Below are 23723 nucleotides of genomic sequence, written 5' to 3'. Positions count from 1 at the left end.
TGCCACCCACTTGTAGCCAGTAGGTTGCTGCCGCCCTCCTGTAGCTCCCCATGCCCCCTCCTCATAGCTTATTACCCTGCCCTCTCCTTTAGCTCTCCGCCTCCTGCTTGCTTGCTGCCCTGCCTCGTCCTGTAGCTCTCTGCCACCCACTTGTAGCCAGTAGGTCGCTGCTGCCCTCCTGTAGCTCTCCGCCCGCTGCCCCACCCTCCTGTAGCTCCTGCCCCCTCCCCCCACCCCCTTATAGCTTGCTGTCCTGCCCCCTCCTGTAGCCCTCCACAGCCCGCTAGTACCTTACTGGCCCACCCTCCTGCTGATCTGTGATCTGGTCGTGATGTGCTTGATCATTATGTGCTTGGTCATTACGCCTCAGGGCATAATGGCTAATTAGCATATTCCTCTCATTATACAGGACTAGAGGCCCGGTGCACAAAATTCGTGCACAGGTAAAGTCCCTAGGCCTGGCCCATGATCAGCGCCATCTTCCTTGGCTGCCGGCAGCTGGCCCTGCCTCCCGCTGCCACCCACCCCCGGTTCCCCATTCAACATTGGGAGATCAGAACCTGCGCTGGCCAAGGAGAGGGACTGAGAGGTGGTCAGTGCACCTCATAGCGACTGGTCGAGCGATCGTTCTGCTGTTCAGTCAATTTACATATTATATATATATATATTAGAGTCCTGATGCATGAAATTTGTGTAAGAGTTGGCCTTCCTTCCACTGGCTGCTGGCACCGGCCTCCCTCTGGCACCTGGGACTCGGGCTTCCCTCACAGCCCCAGCTTCCTCCAGGAGGATGTCCAGTCTAATTTAACATATTATGCTTTTATTATTATATAGACAGATGTGCTCCAATCCTTCCACTTCCAGGGAAAGGGGCAAAGGAGGGTTGCTAAAAGAGATAAGGGAGGCAGCAGGGTGAACTTTTCTTTGGGGGGGGGGGTGTAGAGTTTCCTCCTGATGAGGGGCTTCAAAGGACAGTGGCCTACTTCTGCTACCCTCTGTCTCTAGAGATACAATTTCTGATTGGCATTTGGCAGGACAGAGCAGTTGCAGGTACAGGACTGGGAGTGCCTTTCTGCATGCAGCTCCCTGGAGAGTCTCTTCTGGCCAAGGAAAGCTTTGTTCTAACCATTTCTCCTGGAGCCAGTACCACTGGGTGGTCTGGGGCAGAATGGAGGTGGGGCAGGGCAGGAAGAAGTATAGGGTATAAGACTGGGGGTGGGGAAGAAAGAGGGTGAAATCTGTGTGTGTGTGTGTGGGGGGGACCGGCGGGAGGAGGGATGATGCAGAGGGAGAGTTGGGGTCAGCATAGGAAGGTTTGGAGGTACTAGGGGAGTAAGAGGGACCAGCAGATGCCAGAACAAGGGTCTATGGAATCAGGTGGAGGTCCGTGAGGCTGAGTACAAACTAAGTCTTTTCCCAGACCCTGCCATCCCAGATGGCTAGTGGGAGGGGTCCATAGTGAGGCGCTGAGCTCCCTACACTTTGTCTGAGGCTCCAGAACATGTGGCCAACACGCCTCATCCCTGCCACCCCCACTAAAGTGCTGCCATTTGGAATGCATTTGCAGACACAGGGATTGTTTTTAAGTTAATGGTTTTTAATTCACTCTGCTTCCCACTTGTTTTTTATTGAAAAGGCGGATTCTGCTGTTGTGTGTTCCTTTGCGGAGGTGGCAGGGGTGTTCTTCACAAGCAAGGAACAGCGAAGAGAGATGCATAGGGCAAGATAGACAGACACAGAGAACCCAGGAAGGCTAAAGGAGGAACTCAGCCCTAAGAGCAGAACAAGTGTGCTGAGAAATCCTGCTTCAGGAAGGCTGATCCCTCCACTTCCAACTAAGGCCCCTAGGGCTGAGCTTGCTCTCCTCTGTGCTCTGGTTCCATTCAGTGTAGACATGGCTGAACGGGCCTCAGGAAAGGGCTGAAAGGATGTGGTGAGCAAGAACTGAGTACGCAGGACCAGGGTTGCCGAGGGCTAGGGATCCAAGACCAGACTGAGAGAGGAGAACCTGGAGGCATTCCCTCCCAGGTCCCTGCACACCTTATGTTTTTGAGCAAAGCCCGAATCCCAAATCCTGTGCCGCGGCTCTGGAGAGTGGCGGCCCTGGCCTGCTGTGCCGCCTAGAGCGAGTTCCCTAACCTCTCTGAGCCCTGGCTATGCCACCTGCAGGAGAGGACCGCTGGTGGCTGAGGTTAGAAATGGCTTGGGAGGCAAGGAGATAAGAGCACAGTTTAGGACACCTCGGTTTGGCGGTTACATCCGAAATCCCAGGGATTTTTGGCCTTGGCCGCTGCCCTGGCCTCACGTTTATGTAGGACTTGCACAAATGGGAAAGCTGGGCACTAGCACCTTCCTTCCTTCACAGCTGAGAACCAGTTCATCCTCTCTCTCCCCCCGCCACCCCTCCTCTCCTCAGTGCCTGGTACTCGCGAACCTTCCCAGCAGCCAGTGTAGACACACGACCAAGGACACACAAAGATATCCCCAATCCAGCATGTGGTGGCTCTGTGGACAGTTGGGCAAACACAGATGTATGACACTGGGTGCTACAGACAGGTAATAGAGCTCCCTGGCCCAATGAGAGGGCTCATTTGGCAGAGCAGTGGGTCTATGAGTTCACCCCGGGTGCAGCTTTCAACCCCGGAGTAGGTGAACTGAAAGCCCAAGATAATTAGAGCTAATTACATATGTGCGAACAGCCAAAGCAGAGGCCATGGGCCAGTCACTCCTCCCCTGCCTGCCCTCTGCAATCCCACCCCGGCAAAGGGGTCTTGCTGGCACAGCTGGGGCTATGCGCCTGGGGAAGGGCGCACAGGTGGAGAGCCCCTGGGGCCCAGGGGTTCGGGTGAGCCCTCCACCTCCAGAGCGCCCCGCCCCCATGATTACACACTCCAGCACATGCTGCGGCCCCAGAATGGCAGGTCGCGACTGGGTTAGGAATTGGACCAGAACTTGGTCCAAGCACTTATTGACCTTGTGCTGAGCGGGCCTTGGTGGCATGGGCCCCAGCATTTGGGTCTTTAGGTTTCTATTATCTTGGCCTCCTGAGCATTCCGTCTCTGCGAAGATTCGAGATGGGGCTCTCCTTGTATCCTGCCACAGGGATGCCTGTCTGGAGCTGGGGCCGCAGGATGAGGACGGGACAGAGTCTGGTGCTTGGCTTCTGGTGATCAGTTTCTCTCTGCCTGGATGCGCCACAGGACCCCAAAAGAGTGACTCTCTGAGCTTTCATTTGCATGTCTATACCGTGCATGCCTCCTCTGAGCGGGCCTAAGCTGCAATCGCACATCCTTAATGCTGCTGAGAAGACGGGAGAGCCTCCTGCCACCACCACTGCGCTCGCAGCTGCCAGCCCAGCTTATGGCTGAGCGGAGCTCCCCCAGTGGGAGCACACTGACCACCAGGGGCAGCTCCTGCATTGAGCGTCTGTCCCCTGGTGGTCAGTGCACGTCATAGCGAGCAGTCGTTCCTGGTCATTCTGCCATTAGGGTCAATTTACATATTACCCTTTTATTATGGTGCACGGGTGGGCGCCCGCCAGCCTGCCCTGATGGGGGCCCCCCATCAGGGTCGGGGTCCCCACTTGGGGATGGGGCCAGCCAGGGCGAGGGGCTGAGGTCATTCTGGTCGTTCCACTGTTTTGGTCACTGGGCTTTTATTATATAGTGAAAGAATGTGGAAAAGGAAAGCAAGTACTATCTTACCTTGGAAAATTTGCCAATGTGGGCACATGACAAGAAAGATGAAATACTTTGGGACACTTCTCACAGCACAGGAGTTCCCCTCCATTCTGACAAACTGCACACCAGTCCTCATTGGGGTCATCTTCTTTCCTTGTCTCTCCAACATGAAGAGGTGACTTTTGGGAGGCATCCAGCCACGCAGATTTTCCATTTGAGGAATTTTCCTGGTGAAGTCCAGGTTGATCTCCTGTGCTATCAGGGGCATCTGACCTGAGCACAGACTCCTCAGAAGAAGAGGTCTGACTACTATTTAAGAGCAGGGAGGTCAGTATGCTTCTTGGATAGTTAGTCTGCAATGGAAGGAGGTAAGAGTATATGTATTCTTAAAACTGGCATTGTTAATTAGCACTATTGTAATTTTAGACCAAAGACTGCTCTCTCATGGGCACCTGGTAACTTCAAAGGAGTCTATGAACATGCATGAGAAAAAAGAATTATCTTTACTGCTAAATGTATTAGAACCTTTAGTGGTAAAGAAGACATGGGCCTCTACTGGAAAACATCATCAAAATAGAGTATCAGTACTTAGGGAGTGTGGACAATAAAGAAAAATTATATGAATTTGCTGATGAGTTCAGAAATGGGAGAATGGGTGGGTAGTGTAGAAGTCAACCATAGGAAATATAAGTACATTTTAGTGGACCTGTTCATTTAAATTATACCTAGACATAAAACATGCCTAGTATAGATTTTTTAAAAATCATTCATAGAGCTATTAGTAACTTTAAGATAAAAATTTTATGTTGGAGCCTAGGATGATGAAAATGTCAAATCACTAAGTCATTTTCACAATCTCCAACAATGTTATAAAATGCTCCTCAATGCTGTCAAAACATTTTCCTACCCTTACATACATTCCTATGGAGTCCTCTGTCCTCCTGTTACAGAGTATAGTGACGGAGCTGCTGTACTGGGGACTACCCTTTTCTTTGCCCCTGGTCTGTGTTATATCCATTTCTGGGCTCATTTTTCTTTTTCTTGGTCTACTCCATATTTGATGAATCACACTGTAAAATAGCTTCCTGAGGATGAGTACATGGAAATTAAATTTTTTTCAATCTTCATGCATGTCTAAAAATGTTTATTTACCCCTAGCTAGTTTGGCTCAGTGGATAGAGTGTTGGCCCATGGACTGAAGGGTCCCATGTTGGATTCAGGTCAAGAGCACATACCTTGTTTGTAGGCTCAACCCCTGACCCTGGTCGAGGTGTGTGTGGGAGGCAACCAATCAATGTGTCTCTCTCACATTGATGTTTTTCGCTGTCTCTTCTCCTCCCTTACACTCTCTCAAAAAAATCAATGGAAAAATATCCTCAGGTGAAGATTAACAAAAACAAACAAACAAAAAGTTTTTTTCACTAATGTTCTGGTACTTATTAGGCCCTTTCAGTTCAGATGTCCATGCCTTTCAGTTACACTAAGTTTCATTATATTATTTGAAGTCATTGATATAATTAAAAAGTATATACATATATAATATAGAATATATATATATTTTTAAAATATATTTTATTGATATTTTACAGAGAGGAAGGGAGACAGAGAGTTAGAAACATCAATGAGAGAAACATCAATCAGCTGCCTCCTGCATAACCCCTACTGGGAATGTGCCCGCAGCCAAGGTACATGCCCTTGACCGGAATTGAACCTGGGACCCTTCAGTCCGCAGGCTGACGCTCTATCCACTGAGCCAAACCAGTTAGGGCAAAATATATATATATATTTTTTATTAACTTCACAGAATAAGGGAGAGGAGGGGTAAAACCATTAATGATGAGAGACAATCATCAATCAGCTGCCTCTTGCACGCCCCACACTGAGGATCAAGTCTGCAAACTGGGCATGTGCCCTGACCAGGAATCAAACTGTGATCTCCTGGTTCATAGGTCGACACTCAATGACTGAGTCACTTTCAGTTGGGAGATATAATTACATTTTGAGGCCTAGTTTCTTCATCTGATTCTTGTTTCACTATCACAACGGGAAAATCATAATTTTCCGGTGGTCCACCATTTTCTTGTTTTATTCGGATTGGCTCCAACATGACCACTGGGACTTTGTGTGTAGAGTCAGCTCCTGCTGGTTTGCTAGAAGAGCCAGAGCTATAAGTGTAAGAAAGAAAGAAATAACCATCTAAGAATGCTACCTTAAGTATCCACAAATAAAGTATAACCGCTTTGAGAATAATGACCTATCTTCACAGCAATGGTAGCTACTATATCAGCAATAAATGATACATAACTTAAATGCACCTGCTATGTACGAAGTTTCACTTATGAATAAAAAATGTTCTACATATCAATTTATCTAAATAGTTATGTTACATCTGAAAAGATACTTAAATTTAAATAATACCACAATTAAAAGACAACTGCCTTCAATATTCTGAAGCTCTAAAATTGGGCAGCCAGATTTAGTTCTTAAAGCTAGCATCTTTTTTTAGGCTTTTCCATTTCTTTCTCTAATCAGTGAAAAAGAGAACTCTAGGCTCATATTAATGATTTATTATTATGAAGTGTGAAGATAATGAGGGACATAATTTATTGATGTTCTGCTATTTAAAAAATGTAGTGGGGAAAAAAAGCTTTTACAGATAGCCACTGTGTTTTCATGGAATTGAATCTAAACTTTCTCTTTTCAGAGAATGCTCTTTCCATGTGATGAGCAAAGCAGGAAGTTAAAATAGAATTTCAACAAATGTAAACTTATTTTTAAAGCAAAATTATTTGGTCATTAGAAAATTCAGAAAACACTGAAATTAGCATAAAATTATTTTTTCTTTTGCCTAAGTTTGTATTTGTGTGTATTCTCATATAGTACAGTGTGTTATATCCCACATTTTTATTTTTTCCTTGCTATTATGATAAAATCATAACATTTTATTTTCAACATATATACAAAGATATTTGTATCTTTAAAATTAAAATTATAATTTAATCCATTGTTAGTTTATTAAATTAATGTAATATATAATAATTATTAAATTATTTTAATTTAAAAGTAAAAAATAAAAAAGTTGTTCAAAATGTATTGACTACCCAAAGTGTGTTGAGCACTGGGGCAAATAAATATAATTAGAGATTTTCTATCTGGAGAATAAGGTTAAATTAGCTTACCTTCCTCGACTCCCAACGCTCGAGGCACTAGGTGAACGTATTGGCGGGTGTACACTAGTCATAGTAACAGGTCCTGAAGAGAAGGAAATCAAACACATTCATAAAATGAATAATTATGTACTTAATCCCAATTGAATGTGTTCACTTACTACTACACTGAAACTGAACACATAAAGTATATAAAAAAGTAAGTAGTTGCTAAACTCCTTGCACACGAGTTGAAATTGAAAAGGTACAGAGGCTTAACCTTTGATTTCTACTTTGAAAGTACTGTATACTATACTAATTTTAAATTGTGCCAAACCCTTTTAAATCATCCAACAAAAGGGGGAGGATTGTGGGAGTTTTTTAAATTACAAATTGAGAAAAAACTGGAAAAACAAAATCAAAAGGAGCCCACTTTACCTGCAAGACCTGGAGATGGCACTGATGAATTTGGTGACTGGACAGTCCTGTTTGAGGGTGGTCTTGGCTGGCCATGATCTATACTAGTATCCTTCCTCACAATATTGTCCAGCATAATAGTACTTGAACAGTCAATCTTATAAAAAAAGAAAATTATTTCATGGTATCCATGGTTTGCAAATTAAAAACCACTTTAAATGAATAAGAAAACTTTAATCATTTAATTATCACCAAATACTAAAACATGAAAAATTGTATTTGAGAAGTTCTGATGCATATCTTCACCATAACAATCTTTAAAAAAACTTGCACTCTTATTGCTGGTTCGATTCCTGGTCAGGGTACACGCCCAAGTTGGGGGTCGCGATCCCAGTAAGGGTGTGCAGGAGGCAGATGATCAATGATTCTCTCTCATCACCTTTGTTTCTCCCTCTCTCTCTCTCTAAAAAAAAAAAAAAAAAAAAAAAAAAAAAAAAAAATCATTAAAAAACAACAACAAAATCTTGGCACTCTTCTTTTTTGTTAATCCTCACCGAGGATATTTTCCCATTGATTTTTAGAGAGAGTGGAAGGGAGGGGGAGAGACAGAGAAAAACATCGATGTGAGAGAAGCCCATTGATTGGTTGCCTCCAGCTTGCACCGGGGCCGGGGATGAAACCTACAACTGAGGTCCGTGCCCTTGACCAGAAATCGAACCCGTGACCTTTTTAGTCCAAGGGCCGATGCTCTAACCATAGAGCAACAGGCCAGGGCTTTCACTCTGCTTGAATGTTACATGTTAGTAAATACACCGAACAACATTTGCAGAACACTAACATCAGCTAAGCACACTATTACCATTTGGTAGGAAAAATATACAATGTTTCAGAAATCATGAGCCAAGAGGAAGAAGTACTGTATGTCATTCACACCCTTAAAAATTAAAGCAAAAACATTTTTAATACTTAATTTATTTAACAATAACAAAATGTAGCCAATTAAAAAAAAGCCTGGTGAGAAAAGTAGCAAAATTTCACATTTTTGCAGATTTCTTTAGCATCTTGCTTAATAACAGCTAACGGGATTCTTATATCTGCTTACGTACTAAATCTCTTTTGATGAGTGATTTTGATTGAAGAATATGAAGAAAAATCAGGCCTTACACAGGGAAACCTTATGGAACCTCTGAAAGGGTTGTAGAGACACCTGTGTCCCTGGCCCATGCTTTAAGAACTGAGGCTTTTGTATGCACCAGAAAGCTGAAGCAACATTTCCAGAACACTAACATCACCGAAGCACACTATTACCGTTTGGTAGGAAAAAAATGATCCCTGATAGATTCTTGCTTTAATAAAATAGGTACACAAATAACACGTTTCATAATTGATTACCAGGCTAAAATACTGATAAATTTCTATCAAATAAAACTTTAATGCTTTAAATGCAAGTATTTTTCATGCTTCTATATACCATTTATTTCCAAGGATGTCTTTGTGATTTAAATCCAGTTCAATTTTCTAATACAGTTGCAACCTTTCTCAACCAGGATTCTACGAAAGAACTAAGTCCTGTAGTCCTAAGGGCACAGACTGTATAAAACAAATTTACTTCTTGCCTCTGCATTTAGAATGGTACTAGTTATGAACCATCCTTAGGAGGACTGAGAAAACAGACTCTCAAAGCAGTTTCTTGTTCTGTGGGTTAGATGAGGAATCTCAGCTGAGAAAAGCTAGTGAATACAGAGTCATCTCTATCTGAGAACTGCAGAGAAAAGAGCAGAAGGATAATGTTAATATTTGTAGGTCATCTTTCAGTTGGGGGAGCAGGGAAGTACCAAGGTCATTTATGTTTAATATTTTTTTTTTTGGCAATACCTTAGTCAGTACTTTTTAGAGAGTGCAAAGAGCATTGAAATGATTGGATTTGAAAGATCTTAATTTAAGAAAAGTTATTTACAACTGTGGAGTAATCCTAAAAGCTAAAATAAAATTATCAGAATGAGACAAAAAGTTTTTCTACATATTACCTATGTTTGAAAAATACATGTACTCTACCATTTAAAGTATATATAATTATTTAAAAAAATGAAATAACTTTGTTAAGGTTAATGATGTCACTATTGGGAAATGTTAGTTGATCTCAGTAACTTAAACTAAATAATAAAAATTTTAAAATTCTTTCACAATCTTACAAGATATTAAAAGTTTGTAATATTTGTGTGCATGATTACCTAACCTTGTAGGATAACAAAATACAAAACAACTATCAACTTATGTATGGAGATCAGTCTACAGAATATTTTCTGCCTTTTGAAAGATTTTTAAAAAGTCATACTAACAAAGCTGGAGAGTATAACGAAGCTAAACACACACTAGAGGCCCAGTGCACAAAAATTTGTGCACTCGGGGGGGGGGGGGGTCCCCTCAGCCCGGCCTGTGCCCTCTCGCAGTTTGGGACCCCTCAGGGGATGTCCACCTGCTGGCTTATGCCTGCTCCCTGGGGGGGATCGGGCCCAAGCTGGCAGTCAGACATCCCTCTGGCAGCCCGGGAACCCTCAGGGGATGTCCACTTGCCAGCGGGGAGCAGACCTAAGCTGCAGTCGGACATCCTTAGCACTGCTGAGGAGGCAGGAGAGGCTCCCGCCACCACCACTGTGCAGGCAGCCATCAGCCTGGCTTGTGACTGAGCAGAGCTCCCCCTGTGGGAGCACACTGACCACCAGGGGGCAGCTCCTGCGCTGAGCGTCTGCCCCTGGTGGTCAGTGTGTGTCATAGTGACCAGTCATTCCCAGTCATTCTATTAGGGTCAATTTTCATATTACCCCTTTTTTATATAGGATAGAGGCCTGGTGCACAGGTGGGGGCCAGCTGGTTTGCCCTGAAGGGTGTCCAGGATCAGGGTGGAGGTTCCCGCTGGGTTGCCTGGCCAGCCTGGGTAAGGTGCTGATGGCTGTTTGCAGGCTGGCCAAGCCCCCCAGCAGGGACCCTCACCCCATGGGGATGTGGCCAGTCTGGGTGAGGGGCTGAGGGCCGTTTTCAGGCTGCCCACAGCCCCTTCAGGGTGTGGGGGGTCCTGCTGGGGTGCCTGGCCATCCTGGGTGAGAGGCTGAGGGCTATTTTCAGGCTGGCCATGCCCCCCTGGCGACCCAAGCTCCTAGCCTCTCTTTTTCTTTTTTTTTCCCAGCGCCTCCTTGAGCAGAGGCCAGGGTGGGCTGGAAGCAGGTATCTGGGATTTATTTATCTTCTATAATTGAAACTTTGTAGTCTTGAGCGGAGCCCAGGGCAGGCCAGGGCAGGCGGGAAACTTGGCTTCCTCCATCACCGGGGGCAACCCAAGGCTCCTGTTCAATCTAGCTCCGTGTCCGCCACCATCTTAGTTGGGTTAATTTGCATACTTGCTCCTGATTGGCTGGTGGGTATAGTGGAGTAATGGTTAATTTGCATCTTTATCTTTTATTGGTGTACATGTATGTGTGCATATGTATATGTGTCTGTATGTATACACACACACACACAAAGATATATACACACACACACACACACACACACACACACATATATATATATATATGGTTTTTAAAATAAACTTTTATTGATTTCAGAGAGGAAGGGAGATGGACCAAGATAGAAACATCAATGATGAGAGAGAATCATTGATTGCATGCCTCCTACATGCCCCCCACTGGGGATCAAGCTGCAACCGGGGCACATGCCTTTATCTGGAATCGAACCCAGGACCCTTCAGTCCACAGGCTGATGCTCTATCCACTGAGCCAAACCAGCTAGGGAGAGAGTTAATATATTTAACTTAAGTAGAAATCAGAGGTAGTTTTGCACTGGTATGATGTAACAGAAAATGTTTTCATTTCCAATAGTAAACTTGCCTCCATCTCTGCTAATGTCTTTAATTCTAGCCTCCCTCTCTAATCTGATATTTTCATATCACATTCCAGCAATTCACCTCTCCAGTACCTCTTTCCCATGTCCTTTCTTCCCTGCTTTCCCAGCTTAGATTTCATATCCATCACCACAATCATTCATTTCCATAATCCATCACCATTTTGTAAATCATTCATTACAAACACCTTAAGCTCCAACACTTTGAAAGATATTATGTAGTATGGCCAAGTGTCTATAATCTTTTTATCTTTCTTGTTGTTATATCTCTAAAGGATGTAAGTAACTTCTAAAACAAACACATACAACCTATAATGCAACAAACTCATGCCTTTTACCAAATCCAAGTCCACGTAAAATTTTCGAAATAGATTCGTAAAAATTCTCTGTATACTTACATCTGGCAGAGAAGGAAGATTATAGGAACCTCCCACTGGTGAGCTCAAATCAATCATAGGTGAACTAAAAGCCTTTCCATCATATCCTGCTGCACTAGTAATGGTGGGACTAGAAGGAGTAGAGGATGTGCTATTGGCAGTTGATGGGGGGGCCTGTCCACTGCAAATCTGCCACTACAGTAGAAAGAAAAAGAAAAGTTGTCCATCAGCAGACCTATAACATAAAATGTCCACCTAATCCCAATCCAGACACAAAACAGAAGACAGATTCTGCAATTTGAATTCAATTGTAATTGGAAGAGGGAGAGGGCACAGGTATACATAACTTTCATGAATCCTGTTGAAAAATAAAAAGCGCTGATTTTTACCAGAAGACAGCAATTAGTATACACCAGAAAACCACAGTACCAATCTTAGAAAGCTTGTACGTACTGGAAAAGAAATATAAACACATGCGCAGCAACCTCAAGGTAAAGATGGAGGGCAAAAAACATACATTTTCTTCTGTCCCTACCTGATAAATATGAAACTAAAATAATGGTTAAAAGGAATTTTTAAAAGGCACCGAGTCATAAAGACAAAGAAAACAGGAGAAGACAGAAACAGAAAGCAGATGGACAAATAGAAAATTACTTAATCAATTTGATAAAGCTGAAATCTAAGGTGGCAGTGGGGAAAATAGAGAAGGAAATCAACATACACTGCAGAACCCCTAAAAGCTTGGGAATTAAAAGTATGAGAGGTGAAGCTGGGGCTAAAAACAGAATAATCTCAGTGCTTAAGAAGTGTTAAATCTTGTGTTTCTTTCCTACTCTACCTGTAGTTACCCCAAGGGCTTCCTTCACCTACACAGAAAATGGCTAGAAGTTTATTCTCCAAAACAGGTAGATAAGTGTCTTTAGACTGAAGAGCACCATATTCAGTTGCAGGCAGAAGTACTGCATGGAAAATGAAGATTCAGAAACCATACACACACTGAATGCTGAGCTTCTCACCCAGTCTGCTGATGGCTTACTCCCTATCTTCTTCTCCCAGCTGGCTTCAACAAGTAGCCAGACCCTGCATTTTAGGCAGAAGACAAAAAGATCCTTTGGAGAATGGATCAGCCTAAGAGTTAAGACCTAAAGATGGTGACTTTAGGAATTCTCCCAATAAACACTGCTAGTAGCCTTAATATTAGAGTGAAACCTCAATCATCAAACACTAGCCCAAGACCCAAGATTTCAGATTTTTTTAATTCATTTCTTGTATCTGAACAGGTAAGCAAGCATCATTTATGTTAGTGGCCAAGATAAATATATTAACTAAGCTAACACTAGGAATGCTTAAGTGTACAGAGATGAACCATGCTGCTGTCTTTAATCTACATCGAAATCTATAAAAAAAAAAAAAAGACTTGATTGACTGGATCAAGAGGTATATGCATAATAACTGAGAAAGCATATAAAACAATTTTGCCTCTATACAACTCTTCCAAATTGTTATGTTACAAACATCTATAATAATAAAAGTGTAATATGCTAATTAGATCAGACAGCCAAATGACCTTCCGGACATCATTCCAGACGTCCTTCTTGACTATGCCGCGGCAGCAGGGGCTGAGGCAGAGGTGGTTAGGGGTGATCAGGCAGGCAGGCTAAGTGGTTAGGGGTGATCGGGCAGGCAGAGGGGTTAAGGGCGATGAGGCAGGCAGGCAGAGTGGTTAGGGGCAATCAGGCAGGCGAGCGGTTAGGAGCCAGCGGTCCTGGATTGCAAGAGAGATGCCCGACTGCCAGTTTAGGCCCCATCCCGCAGGGACCCCTGTAGGATGGGGCCTAAACCGGCAGTCGGACATCCCCCAAGGGGTCCCAGATTGCGAGAGGGTGCAGGCTGGGCTGAGGGACCCCCCTCCCATGCACAAATTTCACACACCGGGCCTCTAGTTTCTTAATAAAATACTGGGGGAAAAAGGAAAGCAACTAAGAGCTATCTCAAGACTGTGCATAGGAAAACATTCCCAAATACAATACCATTAACATATGGCCTACATTATATGGAGGGATAGTGTCTGAAACATTCTAATTTATATGCTCCACTGAAAAAACTATGTAAGGAAACCTGTGAATGTGAAAGTTATCTTTACTACCTACCCCACCTCTCATATCCACCCACCCTTCCTTTCTCTGGACTCATGTCCTCCTTTGCTCCCTAGAATAATCAGCTACAGCTGATGTATGACCCTCCAGGTTTTCTCTCTATATATAATAGTAAAACAACAACAAAAAAACCCCCACAAAAATAAGATAATACCTCACAAGAATTTAGCATGTTTTCCCTCCATATAATATACTTAGATCATATATAGACTACTGGATGTTCTTAATAGCTAAAAGGTATTCCCATTGTACAAAGATAATTTGTTTTAAAAAAAATCTACCAATTAAAACCAATTCTCCACTACATTTTCTACTAGCTTGTTCATTTATTCATTCATGTTTAGATTTTTGATCAGGAAACATTCTTAAGAGTGTAGGTTTACCCAGTGCAAATAATAAATGGGGAAGAGGGAAAATAAAGTTTGTGTACACAGAATGTGGTAGGTATTTTAATACACATTAGCATTAAGTCTCAACACAACTCTATAAAGCATTTATTTTATATTTAGGGTGAATAAGATTTAAAATATTAACCTTGCAAAGGCCAAAATCTAAGGTCAAACTGTTGTTTGGACCCTTTTCTCTTCACCTCTAATGATGAAATAAAGATAGGAATGAATTTTACACACATGAAGTGTGTATACTTTTAAAATAAAATTTTCAAATCATTTGATTGAAATGAATGTCACAGAATTATGGAAATAGCATCATATGGATTTTAGCCTTGGCAAAATAATTAAGCTGAAATCAATCTACAAGTCTTAGCTGGAAGAACTATTGACAAAGTGCTTAGAGAAGACAGGCACTGAGAGAACATTTACTTTTTAAAAAAATATGTAATACCTAGAATATATTTTTATCTGAAGACATTAAGAATAGATTGTCTTAAGAATATTAAGACATACATCACTATTAGAAAAATCAATACCTATGACACACTGGTTATTCTGGGCTTTCATTCATATAAAGTGGCTTGATTTTTTCTTGTTAATTACAAAGCATCACGACCTTTCTCTTAGCTTTGTCTCTATAAGTCAGTCTACAATAAATTTTGTAATTCACTTTTTTTTTTTTTTACAAAAAAGCTTGCTCTTACTTTTCATAACTGTTACTTTATCCATAAATTCAATGTAATTGCAAAGTAGCAAAAGGAAAATAAGTGAATATGTATACCTGCTTTATCGCTTGTTGAGCCAAGAAAGCCATCTGTAAGGGATTGGGCTTTATTGCTTGCCGTGGCATATTCTGGGTTGGTGGATATCTCAGCTGTTGAGAATGAGGAGGGAGAACTGGTCCACTGGGTTTGGGGCTGTGATTCTGAAAATTTATCAAACGCGGAGGGGGTTGCTGAAAAAAAGAAATAAAACCAATTCAGTGACAAAAATCTGAAAGATAAAATTATAAAGCACTCTATTTTATTACTTTTACAGAAAAACGGCAACTCTGCCACAGATGAATCAATAATTAACACTACAACAAGGGAATAGGGGAATAAGGCAGCTTTCCAGAATGTATAGAAGCAATTTAAAGAAAAGGAGTTTTATTAAGAGCATTGGTGGAGGGGTTTCCGATTTTAAGTAGGTTATACCAGGATTGGGCCTATGCCATGTGGGGAAGTAGGGAAAATTTATCTTTGGTTCTCAGTCCTTGTTTATGATTAACTTTTGCAAAGAATTGCCCTCTTCAAACCTCGTAAATAAGGTGGTGGTAAAATAATAATTGCTAACATTTATTTATCAGTTATTATAGGCCAGGTACTGCTTTAGTTCTTTACATGTGTTAACTCATTTAATCTTCACAACAATCCTGTGAGGTAAGGACAATTTAAGTATCTTGTCAAAAATTAAAGATAGTAAGGGATAGAGCTGGGATTTGAATTCAAGTACTCTGGCTCTAACGTCTGTACTCTCACCCAATAAATCATTAATAATGAAAACAGCTGATATTAAGTAACATTTGAAGTAAATGAATTTTAGATGTTATTTAAATAAAACTATATGCCAGGCATTGTGATCAGCATTTTACTCTCCCCTTATTTTACAAATTAGGACACTATACATCAGAAAGCTTAAATAACTTGGAAAAAAAAAAAAAGCCACACAGCTAGTAAAAAGGCAACACTAAGGCTTTTCTCCAAATCTAGTCTGCCATATTATTACCAAATCATGTTCTCTTATTTTGCTAGGGGTTAATATACTAATTACAGCTTAGAGGATGTGTTTCCCAAAAAGAAAATAGATTTGAAAGGAAACCCTTCAAGGACAAAATTGTTTGATTACAGGACAGGGCAAGGGCTGGGAAGGCAAGCTTACTTTGCTCTTAAATGCTAGCCCTAGAAACTGAGACCAGTGTTCTAGAAAAAGGTAACCTTATATGCCAGTTTCTCTTGCCTATCCAATTCTCTTTATAGTTGGCAACTATTGCAAATACTTACTTGCAGGCTATCTTAACAGTTTATTTTTACGACTAGAACTTCTCAGAGAGGGAACTATTAACTCTCACATTCACAGGGGACAATGAATGTGGAATTTATAAAGTTGAATTAGCAACACCTTAAACTTTGACTCTGTGAAGGCAGAGGAGCTATAAAGAGGATAGCCCTGTCTTCTTTTTCCTCTCCCATTTTTGGAATTTCCTTTCCTGGATAACATTGCTTCTCTCTCCCCACTCTTACAAATTACTTAGCACTGGGTCCACCCTCAGTAACTTTCTCAAGAGTAATTATAAAACCAATGAAAAATAGATTTAAATATTGTTTCAAGACCAAGGAAAATTTTGTGGGTGAAAAATAAGTGTCAAAATTTTACAAAAGTAAAAAGCCTGAAGCAATAAAAATTAATTTTTATTCTTCTACTAAAGTTTTGTGATTTGAAGGGTTTCATATCATAAAAACACAAAGAGAAAATAGTGGGAGAATTATAGTGAAAAACTACATTTATCTGTAGTTTTTTTTAAAAAGTGGAAAAGCACCCAAAATAATCCTTAAGGGAGAATCCTTAGTTGTAGAAGCTTCTGCTACCATGCTATCACACCCTCACCCAGATTCAGTCAAGATACTTGGTGCCACAGTAATGTACTCCGAGGAATCAATCAATGTAGGAATGAACATTGAACCTGCAGTTTGGTAAGATGTGAGGTGATTTTTCTTGCTTCTCCTAAACTGTTATATTTGACTGAATTAATTTCTAAAATCCTTCTGACAGAGGAAGCAACTTGAAAGAACATTAGGAACTGGTTATTAGCATAAAAAATAGCAAAATCACTGTTATTTTATTTTAAAATAAATACTTTTTATTTTAAAATAAGTATTTTTTAAGTTTTTTAGAGAGAGGAAAGGAGAGGGAGAGATAGAAACATTGATGAGAGAGAAACATTGATAAGCTGCTTCCTGCATGCGCCCCCCGACTGGGGATTGAGCCCTCAACCCAGGCATACGCCCTGACCAGAAATCGAACTGGTTCACTCCAACCACTGAGCCAAACTGACTAGGGCAGGTTTTGATTTTATTCTAGGTCAGTAGTTTCCAACTATGTAAAAAATGAAGGGTAGCATATGTCTTTCTAAAATCCATCACTGTGTAGGGAAATTAACATGTACATATAAAATGAAAATATTTCCATAACAGTTAATCTGGCTCAGGTTTGAGAAACATTCATGTGAATTATGTATAAGACTAGAGGCCCGGTGCACAAAAATTTGTGCACTGGCTGGGGGGTGGGGGGAGGGGTGTCCCTCAGCCCCACTTGTGCCCCTCACAGTCTGGGACCTCTCAGGAGATGACCACCTGATGGCTTAGGCCCGCTCCCGGGTGACAGAGGGCAGGCCCAATCCCTAGGTGCAGCCCCTGGTCAGGCTCAGAACAGGGCCGATTGGGGAGTTGGGGCGCCGTCCCGTCATGCACAGAGCAGGGCGGATCGGGAGGTTGTGATGCCACCCTCAGTCACGCTCAGGGTAGGGCCGATTGGGGGGCTGGGCCGCCGCCCTGTCACACTCAAAGCAGGGTCGATGGGGAGGTTGCGGCGCCACCCCGTCACGCACAGAGCAGGGCCAATCAGGGGGTTGGGGCGCTGCCCCGTCACGCACAGAGCAGGGCCCATCAGGGGGGTTGGGGCTCCGTACCGTCACGCATAGAGCAGGGCGGATCAGGGGGTTGGGGCGCCGCCCCCTGTCACGCACAGAGCAGGGAAGAGCAGGGGGTTGGGGAGCTCTCCCCTGTCACACACAGAGCAAGGCCCATCAGGGGGGCTGGGGCTCTGTACCCTGTCACACACAGAGCAGGGCCGATCATGGGGTTGGGGCACTCTCCCGTCACATTCAGGGCAGGGCCGATGGGGAGGTTGCGGCTCCACCCCGTCACACACAGAGCAGGGCCCATGGGGGGGTTGGGGCATCGCACCCTGTCACACACAGAGCAGGGCGGATCAGGGGGTTGGGGAGCTCCCTCCTATCAGGCACAGAGCAGGGCCAATCAGGGGGTTGGGGCACCTTCCCCTGTCACGAACAGAGCAGGGCGGATAGGGAGGTTGTGGCCCTGCCCCCTGTCACACACAGAGCCGCAGGGTGATCAGGGGGTTTGGGCGCTGCCCCCCATCACGCTGCTCCAGGGGCCAGGAGGCCTCGTGGCTCCGCTGATTCCAGTGCTGGGAGGCCTCGTGGCTCCACTTGACACCGGGGCAGTGAGGCCTCGCTGCTCAGCTGATCCCGGTGCCGGGAGGCCTCGTGGCTCCGCTGATCCCGGGGAATGAGGCCTTCCGGCTCCACTGATCCTGGTGCTGGGAGGCATATTACCCTTTTACTATATAGGATAGAGGCCTAGTGCACGGGTAGGGGCCGGCTGGTTTGCCCTGAAGGGTGTTCCGGATCAGGGTGGGGGTCCCGCTTGGGAGCCTGGCCAGCCTGGATGAGGGGATGATGGCCGTTTGCAGCTGGTCACACCCCCTTCAGGGTGGGGGTCCCCACTGGGGTGCCTGGCCAGTCTGGGTGAGGAGCTGAGGGCCATTTTCAGGCTGGCGGATGACTGAAGCTCCCAACCTCTCCTTTTTTTCTTTTTTTTAATTCTGGGATTTATTTACCTTCTAATGCTGTCACTGGAGCTGAGAGCCGGCTTTAGCTCTGAGGCTCGGCTCCAGCTCTGAGACCTCGGCTGCTGAAAGCAGGGATCTGGGTTTGTTTGGGTTCTATAATTGTAACACTGTTGCAGTCCTGCTCGCTCCAGGTCTGATGGCTGAAAGTAGGTTTCTGGGGTTTGTTTAGGTTCTATAATTGCAACATTGTTTCTTAGAGTGCAAGCTCAGAGGGCAGCAGCAGGAGGCGGGGAACCTTGGCTTCCTCCTTCACTGGAGCAAGCAAGCCTCCTGTTCGCTTCAGCTGCCTGGCTGCCGGCCGCCATCTTGTTTGGCAGTTAATTTGCATATCTCGCTGATTAGCCAATATAAGGGTAGCGAAGTTATGGCTAATTACCATGTTTCTCTATTATTAGATAGGATAACATATGTGCCCAGACAGAGTGGCTCAGTAGTTCAGCACCTGTCAATCTATGAACAAGGAGGTCATAGTTCGGTTTCCGTCAGGGCACATGTGCAGGTTGTGAGCTTGGTCCCTGGTGGGAGGCATACAGGAAGCAGCCAATCAATGATTCTCTCTCATCATTGACATTTCCATATTTCTCCCGGTCTCCCTTCCTCTCTGAAATCAATAAAAATCCTATACTGTAAAATAAAAGCCCACCAACTGACTGGTGGAACTACCAGAATGACCGGTCAACCGGTCATTCGCATTGATGTGCACTGACCACCAGGGGGCAGACACTCAATACAGGAGCTGCCCCCTGGTGATCAGTGCACTCCCACAGTGGAAGTGCCGCGTGGCTGACCGGGATGAGTGGTGCTCCCACAGCAGGAGCAGCTGCTCAGAGGTCAGGTCCACAACCGCTTGGCTGACCGGGATGAGTGGCACTCGCACAGCAGGCAATCCCCGCAGACCAGGATCCCGACCAGTGCACAAATCCTGTGCACCAGGCTGCTAGTATATATGTAAAAAAACAACACGTGACAGTGCTAACAAACTTAGATCTGAACATCAGAGTGTAATAGAATATACTGTATACTGCTAAATAAACAGAGATGCACAATGTCTATCAATCAGTCATGTAACTATGTATTCAACCTCTGTATCTCCAAATTCTTTAACCATGCAGAGTACATGGTTAATCTTCAGAGGAAGAAGAATAGAGAACAATCATGTAAGTGACTTTAAGAAGCACTCTTTTAAATTTACCTGAACCCTATGGACAGATGTACGGTACAATCTGAACATATCCACAAAGCCAGGAACACATATACACATAGGCAATCATTTTTCCCACACATATATGTAAATAAACTGATAGAAAAGGAAGAGTGTTGGTAAGCATGGCAATGTAAAAATCTGTAGTGTGCGCAAATTGGTAAGTGGACAATGCATGAGTGAACGTTTTGCAGAGAGCAGCTAAAAATGAAACATGAGAGTGTGAAAGAAGGTTCAGGAGTTACTGAGAGTCAAGAGGAAAGAACAGTGTATGAGGTAATGACCGAAAGATGCAAAAATTACTTTATTTCTAAGTGAGAAAACTGGGTTGTATAACAGAGATTGTACATTATATAGATTATGTTGCAGTAAGTCTAGAGAGGAAAAATAAGATCAAAAGCAAATTTCTGAGATACACAAGCTAAAGGTTCAGTGTTCACTTCTGTCATTGCTTATATAACTACTTATGGGAATGCGACCAAGTTAGATAATATCTATTAACTGCTTCAGTTCCTCACTTCTTACTGAAAAGCCAATTTACTCTTTTTCAGGTTAATAAACTACTTAATGAAAATCACTTTACCATCTCTCAGACACTTAAGATAAATATTAATTATGCAAATGCTTAGCACTAGGCACTCAACAAGTTATTATTTTTTCTCTCTTCTCCTCCTCCTCACATTTGTCTTCAGAAAAAGTTTTGGCATTCTTTGCAGTCTATCTGCAATACGTCACTGCAGTCTACAGAGGTAGTAACAAAATTACTCCTCAATTTTCTTAACAAAATTTCAACTTTGCCAGTTTCACTCCTGATATCTAAAGCGTACAATTCTTTCCTAAAAGAACACTCACCATAAAAACTTAAATTGCTTGTTATTTACTTCCTGTAAAAACCTGAGTTAAAACAAAGTTTGAAAGGAATAATCAATTGGGTATACTAATATTCCCTTGGATTTGATATGCCTTCCTAATCAAATCACTAGAAAGCCATAAACCTCAAGTACATCACCTCAGGCCTTCAAAGAAGCAATTTAACAATATTAGGATCTACATATGCCCACAACTTTTATTGAGTTAAAATAAGAGTCAGATGAACACCATTTTTATATTCTGTACTAGTAAAATTACCACAAAAATACAATTATTCCATTTAATTGTTGTTTTATAAAGACTCACTCACATAATATCTTCCTCTTAGTGCTAGTAAAATGTTTCTCCACTAAAAAACTAATATGTTTCCTTTTTGTCACACAATATAGATATTTCTATTTCTTTTTTTTGGGTTGACAATAAGTTTTGAGCTAAGGCTTGCTCTCAAGTATGAGAATTCTTAGCCTAGTTCTACACACTTTGACTCTTATTAAACCTCATTCCATTTCATTCATGTCATTTACTGTCCTTCAAATCCTTCTCCGAAATAGGAAGAATATAAATTCATAAATATATGTAACTGAAAACAACAGACAATTTGTATGAATTTGACCTTATAGTCTTTACTAAACCTTTATTAAAACTAAGTATGCCCACATCTAAACTGAGCAGAACAGTTAAAACATTTAACAAAATATATGACTATTTTATCTTAAAAAACTGGATTAAAAGTAAATAATAGTTCATAATTAGTGAAAATAACAATGGTTCATGGAATATTTGCTCAGAAATAAAGTTTTAAAATGGTATATTTCTAATGTACCACATCCCTGCCCCTTTCTATTTCATTTTGCCCTAGTTTCTAAGATGCAATGTGGTTTTCTAAACACTTGCATCCCCACACTGTCTATAATATTAAGACAATGTAATAAAAATAGATGTACCGGTTAAATAAACCATTGATTCTTTTTTTTGAGAAGGGCTAAAGTCTAGGAGCTAAATCAGGAATCCTCAATGTAATACATTTTTATAAATTTATATATTTAAATCATGGATGATGGGTGTCCTGGTTATTTTCAGAGTTGCTAAATACAATTGTACTATAATTATCTAAGTTAGGACAGGCCTGCTTCCAAATTTACCTGATGAGAGATGGAAGGTTGCTGGATGGACCCCTGCATTCTAGGGCTTGGTAAACCCATAGGTGCTGGCCTCCGTTGCACCTGTTGCCTCTGAGCCATTACCTGTTGCTGCATATGCTGGAGTCGTAACTGAGCTAGGCTGATCTGTGTTGGAAACTTGGATAACTGGTTTGAAGATAAACCACCTTGTGGCTGTGAATTCTGTTCCATGACAGGATTCTGCTTAGGCATTTGTGGTTGACTCTCTTTATCTTCAATTACTAAAGAACCTAATTAAAGAAAAAAGATTAAGTTCTAAAGTTTTTCTGATAGTGAAATACTACATTTTGTAAGGTTATTGTTGCTGAACTTCCAAACTGTCAAGGAACTTTTCAATCTCAGGGAACCTTTACACTCTTAAAAACAGATTGCCCCAAAGAGCTTTTACTAATGGAGATTCTATCTATCAAAATTTACTATCTTTGACACTAAAAATGAGAATTAAAAAAATTTACTTACTAATTCATTTAAAAATAATAAACCCATAATAGCATACCTTTATGAAAAATAATATTTTTTAAAAAATCTTAGTGAAGAGTGCACTGTTTTATATTTTTGAAAATATCTTTATATGTCTGGCTTAATAGCTGAACTCCCATATCTGTTTCTGCATTATCTGTCATAATATATTGTTTAGGTTGAAATACAGGAAGAAAATCCAGCCACACAGATACGTAGTTGGAAAAGGGAAGCCTCTGTGGTTCCCTGAAGGAGCCTCAAACTGTACATTTTGAGAACTGCTGTTGTATATTAAAACAAGCAAATCTGACATTGGTTCTAAAAACATTCCCACAAAGTATTTCGGATTCTTTAATATTAATAATTTGTTCTCTCTCGAGTTCCTTACACTTTCACAGTGCATGCTATGTCAGTTTTCTGATAGAGAATATTTTGAGTGGCTTACAATTACCCTTAAGAGAGTTTAAGGGTGCATCTAATAGGTCTGATCCAAGCACAAGGCAAAGATTAATTTTTTCAACAGTACAGATTTAATTAAATGTTTTAGATTTACAAAGTATATGCATCCTAAAAAAATATGGCTATAATTCATTACTTACTGGTTGTTAAGCACTGCGACAGCAGGTCTATGCATATTGTTAAATTCTTCTTTACAGATAAGGGATCTATGGTTCAGAGACATTGAAGAACTTACCCAAATCCCCAAAACATTAACTGAATATTTATCTAGATCAATATTTTCCCCTTGCCCTATGAAAGATGTTTCTCAGAAGCCATGGATAACAAATTTGGAAAATTTGTCTCTTTGGAAGAATTAAAATGTAAATTTCATTGTCAACGACAATTTACAGAGCTATAAATGACAGCTCTGAGAAGTTCTACAGTAAAGATTATTATTTAACTTTATTATATCAGAGTTTCACAAACTCTTCACAAACAGGAGATGCTGTCTTTATTTGATTTTTGCTGATGCAGACTTACCTAAAACTATATCCATTTTTGTGTGTGTAATTATACATATATTCTTACCTTTACCTATGCCTATATTTGTATTATAAATGATATACACTGAGTGGCCAGATTATTATGACCAGCCAGTTTATTATGACCACCCCATCAGTACAATGAAGTGAATTAGTTATGCAAATAATAATAATAATAATAATAATAATAATAATAAAACCTTCAGAGTATTTGCTTAGGAAGTTTTCAATATTCAGTATTTTTGGAAGTGTCAATGAAGTACTACTGATGG

The 23723-nt window shown here is 41.8% G+C and overlaps 1 protein-coding gene across 4 annotated transcripts in view; it reads right to left on the bottom strand.

Moving 5' to 3' along the window:
* Positions 1–23723, bottom strand: part of TRIM24 (tripartite motif containing 24) — a 121463-nt gene that overhangs the window by 13753 nt on the left and 83987 nt on the right. For 3 of the 4 annotated variants that reach the window (XM_059711903.1, XM_059711905.1, XM_059711902.1), the window contains exons 9-15: positions 21971–22239; positions 14847–15020; positions 11539–11712; positions 7265–7400; positions 6860–6932; positions 5677–5845; positions 3705–4033 (exon numbers count right to left, since the gene is read on the bottom strand). In XM_059711903.1, the coding sequence (XP_059567886.1) occupies positions 3705–4033; positions 5677–5845; positions 6860–6932; positions 7265–7400; positions 11539–11712; positions 14847–15020; positions 21971–22239 (1324 nt within the window). The remainder of the gene's footprint in view (positions 1–3704; positions 4034–5676; positions 5846–6859; positions 6933–7264; positions 7401–11538; positions 11713–14846; positions 15021–21970; positions 22240–23723) is intronic. The other variant, XM_059711904.1, reaches the window with a different exon arrangement.

This window comes from Myotis daubentonii, chromosome 10 (genome assembly GCF_963259705.1).
Source record: "Myotis daubentonii chromosome 10, mMyoDau2.1, whole genome shotgun sequence".
Taxonomy (NCBI): domain Eukaryota; kingdom Metazoa; phylum Chordata; class Mammalia; order Chiroptera; family Vespertilionidae; genus Myotis; species Myotis daubentonii.
This window is presented reverse-complemented; position numbering and strand designations above follow the sequence as displayed.